At 32.5% G+C, this 6,364-nt stretch overlaps 1 protein-coding gene across 1 annotated transcript; it reads right to left on the bottom strand.

Annotated features, from left to right (window-relative positions):
- LOC107607002 (ATP-dependent DNA helicase pif1-like) lies at positions 2,230–2,799 on the bottom strand. Its single transcript, XM_016308995.1, has one exon. The coding sequence runs from the start codon at positions 2,797–2,799 to the stop codon at positions 2,230–2,232; it is 570 nt and encodes a 189-aa protein (XP_016164481.1).

The following is a 6,364-nucleotide window of genomic DNA, read 5'->3' as shown; positions in this document are numbered from 1 at the left end:
AACCCAGTAACCTAGTAATCTGACCGGTTTGATTACCGGTTCGGTTCCGACAACTATGCTTTAGGACTATACGGGTCCTTGTTTTCTTGATCAACTAACTTCATGCGGAAAAAATTTAGATCTTGGAGACTAATTAAAAATCTTTTATTTTGTGAATTTTTAATAATTAAATATGAATAAATTATTATGTAAAATTATAAAAATTTTATGCCTAAAAAGATATAATTTTTCCCTCTCTATTCTCTAAAACTAATTTCTTCGCTAAAAAAAATTTCATTTACATCCCTTCCGAAAAAATAAACCCTATTTATAAAGCAATGTTGTATATACAACCTTTTTTTTTATCATTATCTATTTATATAAAGATATTTGACTAAAATAATTAAATATAAGTTAACTTTGTATGTCACACAAGCTTGTGTACTCGTAATTTTAAAGAAAGGCATAAGCATTCCTTGACCAAAGAATAAATTAAAAGATTCAATGATGAAGATTCTAAATGATCTAAACACAATACTTTGTAAAAGCAAAAACTAAAAGTCTAAGATAAAAAAAGAAAAACAAAGTTATGGGCAGTGGTGGAGTTTGAAATAAAATTTTGGGGACCAAAAATTTAAGGTCAAACTCATCTGATGTAATTTTTTGAATTTTTGAAGGTTGTATTTCACTTTTTTTGTGATTCATTAAAGTAGAAGAATTATTTATGTGTTGATATTGTAGAAGTTATATATATGTTCTCCTTCTTGAATATTAGTCTTCCTCTTAAAAAATGTATAAATTTTTTGATTTTTTATTATTATTTTGTATAAAAATTTGAATATATATCCTGTAAAATATATAAAAAAAATTAGAAAAATAAATATTAAAATTTATAATATTTATTAATTTTTTTATCAATTTATACAAATACAATAATATCAATACTTATTGAATATTCTAATATTTTTTATTGAACTAAACTACTCTTTATTTTTTGAAAAATTACTACTAATCTTTTTATAAAAAAATTTGGGAGGTCATACCCCCGTTGCACTAGTTAAGTTTTACCATTGGGGAGTATTCAAACAGGAGGACAAAAAAAGTTAACATCTGATAACACTTCTTGGCAACTCCCATCTTCTAAATTGAAGATGCCAATGTTATGATAATAAGTCTCTACTATTGATTGCTCTTCAACCAAGCTATCTGTAAAGTAGATTTGATTTTCTTTGGAATTTAAAAGATCGCCAGCAAACATTTGAACAGAAGCATTCAATCCAATTACCAGTATATAATTTCCCAAACTACTAATCCTTGACCATGCATTTGAATTTTCCTTCAATTCATAAATATCGAATCTGGTTGTCTTATAGTAACGTTCATCTTCCCCACAAATCAAATTAATAAGATGTATTATCACTATCAATAAACTTCCATCAGCAGTCGCAATCAGATATTTTTGATTAATGTCTTTAACAGTATCAAATGGAGTCATGGTTTAAAAATTCTTACCACGGGCCCTGCTTTTGTCGTTGTATCAATTTCGTATAGCCGCCCATCATGTTCTATTGCATATATCTTCTGTTGAAAAAATATGACATCTTGAAAACATGGATCATCCCTTGCTGGTAATTTCAGCCATCTCCTATTACTTGGCTTGTAAAAGGCCAATCTACAACCTCCATATAAAGCCACCGCCATAAAATTAATGTCACCCGGGACTGAATTTATGATAACCTTCCAAATTAGAAATTTACTAGTGTTAAATTCGTGCGATGCACGGACTTATATTTAAATTTGACATATTAAATTAAAAATAATATTTTATAATCATAAATTTTTTTAGTTTAGTATAACACGATCATCGTCATTATATAATAAATGTACTGAATATGTTGTTTTATCTTTATTTAAAGTAAAAAATAAATAGAAGAATTTGAAGTCTATAATATTCTTGAACTATAAGGAGAGAGACATGAAAAAAATAAGAATATATATAACTGTAATAATAGCATGTCAATTTTACACTAAATTTTATATTAAAAGGCTAATAAAAATTTATCAACAACCTAGTATCTTATTAACTTCATTAGAAAAGCAATTGGAATATGATGTTGTGCTCCTTGTTATACATTTCATCTCAAATCTGAAAACAGAGTTATAGATAAATTAGTTATATCTACAGTAAATATTTTATATAAAAGTGTAAATTATAACATGCTATTAAAATGAAAATAATATTATTCTTACCTAAATATTATTAAAAATTTCTTTGAACACGACGTTTATTGTTAATGACTTTGGATTGCCGTATTCGTCTAGAATTAAAACCCTGAAACCACTGCGACTCTTAATTCTTGACAAAGCAACATAAAGTTGTCCATGGGTGGACACTGATTTTGGCAAGTAAAGTCCTACATGTGATAATGATTGACCCTGACTCTTGTTAATGGTCATTGCAAAGCATATTATTAATGGAAATTGTCTCCGTTGGAACTTAAATGGCAATCCTAAATCTGAAGGGATCAAGTTCATTCTTGAAATTTTATCTCCAATATTTCTACCGGTCACTACCGTCGCTCCAATTACGTTGCTGCCAAGTTCATTAATTATTAATCTTGTCCCGTTGCATAAACCTAAAGTCTGGTCTATGTTTCGCAGTAGTATTATAGCGACTCCTGACTTCAAATTCAACTTGTGATTGGATAGTCCCGAATATTTAATGTCATTTAGGAACTCTGGTGTAAACCACTCTTGTTGTACATCTTCATTCTCATCAGCTTGACATGTTGTGTCAAAACTCAAATACTCCTTTTCCATTTCTGAAAAGATTGTCAAGACAAAATCGTTTACCTTCTCGACACTCTCAAGCGTGGGTTCAAGAATTGCCCTACTCTAAAAATACATGTAATCTGACATATTTTGCAACAAATTTGGATATGCAAAGTCTACCAAATGAGAGAGATAGAGGGTCATCAGTAGTTGTAATCAATAGATTATCTGGAATTTCAATTTTTGATTCATCACCAACAACAGAACCAATATTTCTATTTTCAACATCAAATATTCAATTAGCAAATCTCTTCATTTTACCTTCATCTTGATCTAAAGAAGAGATTAGAATATTTATGATTAAGAACATAGGAATTAGTATTAGAATTTCAAATTTTAAAATTTTAAATAAAGTTTTCTAATTTAAACTTTTGTTTCCTTCAAGTTTGAATAAAAGTTTAATTCCTTTTATGGTTATACATTCTGATGTTTGGGGTCCATCCAAAGTAGTTACCTTAGGTGGAGCACGCTGGTATGTCACTTTTATTGATGATTGTACAAGAATGACTTGGGTGTGTTTGATGAAATCCAAAAGTGAGGTAAATATGTTATTCCAAAAATTTCACAAAATGATTTGTACTCAATACGATGCAAAGGTTAAGGTTCTACGAAGTGACAATGGAGGTGAATATTTGAGTTCTAGTTTTCAACAGTATTTGGAAGCACAAGGAATCATTCATCAAACTACTTGTCCTGAAACACCCCAACAAAATGGGGTGGCTGAGAGAAAAAACCGTCACCTATTGGAAGTTGTTCGTGCACTATTGATAGAGGCTCATATGCCATTGTGTTATTGGGGTGAAGCACTTACATCTGCAGCATATTTAATTAATCGAATTCCCTCCAGTACCATTGATTTCAAGACACCATACCAAACTCTTACTGAAGCTTTTACTGAAGCTGCTACCACAACAAACTTACCTCCTCATATCTTTGGTTGTGTAGCATTTGTACATCTCCATAAACACCAGCGCAACAAATTGAGTCCTCGTGCATTGCAATGTATTTTTGTGGGATATGCTACTTACCAGAAAGGGTATCGATGTTATCATCCTCCAACACAAAGAATGTTTATTACATTGGATGTCGTCTTTCATGAAGACACAATGTATTTTTCCCTTCAGCCTGAACTTCAGGGGGAGTACCAAGAGGAAGTTCTGACTTTAGATCTTCAAATATCTAAAGAAGTAGAACCCTCTACTAGAGAGGAGGTTGCTGAACTTAATGCTCGAGATATGGATGAGTTGAACTTGGGTAATGGTGAGCACCTAGAAAGGGAAGTATCAAGTCCATCATCGACATCTGAATCCCTCGAACCACAAGAAACCAATACACCAAACAACCATTCGTTAGCTGAGGATGCTCCTGATATGACTGAACCACCTAGAAAACAACTACCACCACGTCACACCAGAGGAATTCCTAAACCCACATATGAACCTGAGATTTCTAGTAAGGTCAAATATCCTATGAGTCATTATGTGTCTAACCACCGCTTGTCTGAATCAAATCGATCATTTGTAAATCAATTATCTACTGTATCTATTCCTAACAGTGTGCAGGAAGCCTTAGCCGACCCGAGATGGAAGGCAGCTATGAATGAGGAGATGGAATCCTTGCAAAAAAATGAGACTTGGGAGCTTGTTGATTGTCCTCCCGGGAAGAAAACAGTCGGATGCAGATGGGTTTATACAGTAAAGTACAAAGCAGATGGTACAGTCGAACGCTTTAAAGCAAGACTAGTGGCTAAAGGGTACACTCAGGTCTATGGAATTGATTATACAGAAACATTTGCACCTGTAGCCAAAATCAACACAATTCGAGTCTTGTTGTCTTTAGCTTCTAATTTGAACTGGCCATTACAACAGTTTGATGTGAAGAATGCCTTTCTACATGGAGAGTTGTCTGAAGTAGTCTACATGGACCTTCCACCAGGATGCATGATACCAGAAAAACACACTCAAAAGGTGTGCAGATTAAAAAAGTCATTGTATGGGCTTAAGCAATCTCCAAGGGCATGGTTTGGAAGATTCACCAAATCCATGAAGGCTTTCGGCTACAATCAAAGCAATACAGATCATACTTTGTTCTTGAAGAAACAACATGGTAAGATAACTGCACTTATTGTTTACGTAGATGACATGGTAGTAACGGGAAATGATCCTGAAGAAAGAAAGGCATTACAAAGTTACTTGTTTAAAGAATTTGAAATGAAAGAGTTGGGCATGTGTGATATCTATGCACCAACTTGAAGGGGAGTGTTGAGATTTCTTATACTTACTTATAGAAATTCTATAACTTATTTTTAGGGATCTCTTTTTTTGTAAATATGGAAGCTATAAATTAGAATACTAAATTATAGGGTCAGTAGCTAAAAGATAGGGCCTAGAATAGTAAACAATTTTTCTATATATGTGTACATATACGTTGAAATATTATGAGAGAATACAATTGATTTTCTTCTCATAAAATAAACTCACATCAGCATATAAGGTCTCTATTTATATTACTATAAAGATTTACAAAGATGGTTTTCTCCCTGACCATGGAGTATCCACCAAAGAAAAAACTACATTCATCCCCGTTATGAATTACATCCGGCAGATCTGAGATGGGAGGAAGATCCAAGTAAACTTTTGTCAATGGATTTAACATTCTTATGGTGCCTTCGTACATGGATACAATTATTAACCATCCATAACAAGAACCACGGATAAGGTCGTATTGCAAGTCTGGAAGTGTGAGATGGTAAATCCCCTTCTCTTCAAGAATTTCTTTGTGAGTATTAACTTTGAAAGCTTCTTTAGTAGCAGCACCGCCACCAATAGGTAACAGCAGCCATGGAGCTTTGTTGCCATTGAGGATCTTCGGAAGTTTGAAGTTCCACTGCTTACAAACCAATCGAAGTTGAAGATAGTCATCATATAAATGGAGCCGCTTTGTAAATTCGTCCAACATATCTTGATGAATGTTTGCCCATTGATCAACTACCTCTCCCATGATACGTGTATGTCAGCCTCAAGCTATGTCAATTGGCCAGACTCGCAATAAGTACACCCAAAAAATTTCTTATATAGATAGATAAAAATAGAGTAGTGCTAGGGAGTGAATGGTGTAAACGTATAATGTGTACAATTGACTAAATCTTTGGTTTATGAATAAAATGAACATCACCTATACTATCCAGAATAACCATCTGGATACCAGAGATAATAAACATCTCATGTTATAAAAAGTTAATTTTGGGTTCACCAAAGTTCAAACTCTTAGACCTTCCGGATCTAAAACTCTAATACCATGTCCTGAAACCATTCATCCCAAAAGCATAACCTGACAAGACAATATAACACTAATAATCATATCTCTAATACTTTCTAAACTTTCATTGGTTTCCTATACTTTCTCATCAAAATAAGAAGTTTTAGTCAGCTTGAACTTTCAATTTTCAAAGCATTGTTGCATTTATAACGATAATATGATTGTGTAAATTAAGGTAGGCTTCTGCTGCGTGATTAAAAGATAAGATAAAAATATAATCTTTGAAAATTAATGT

This window comes from Arachis ipaensis, chromosome B07 (genome assembly GCF_000816755.2).
Source record: "Arachis ipaensis cultivar K30076 chromosome B07, Araip1.1, whole genome shotgun sequence".
NCBI lineage: Eukaryota > Viridiplantae > Streptophyta > Magnoliopsida > Fabales > Fabaceae > Arachis > Arachis ipaensis.
The sequence above is the reverse complement of the archived record's forward strand: the minus strand, read 5'-3'. Positions and strand labels throughout refer to the sequence as shown.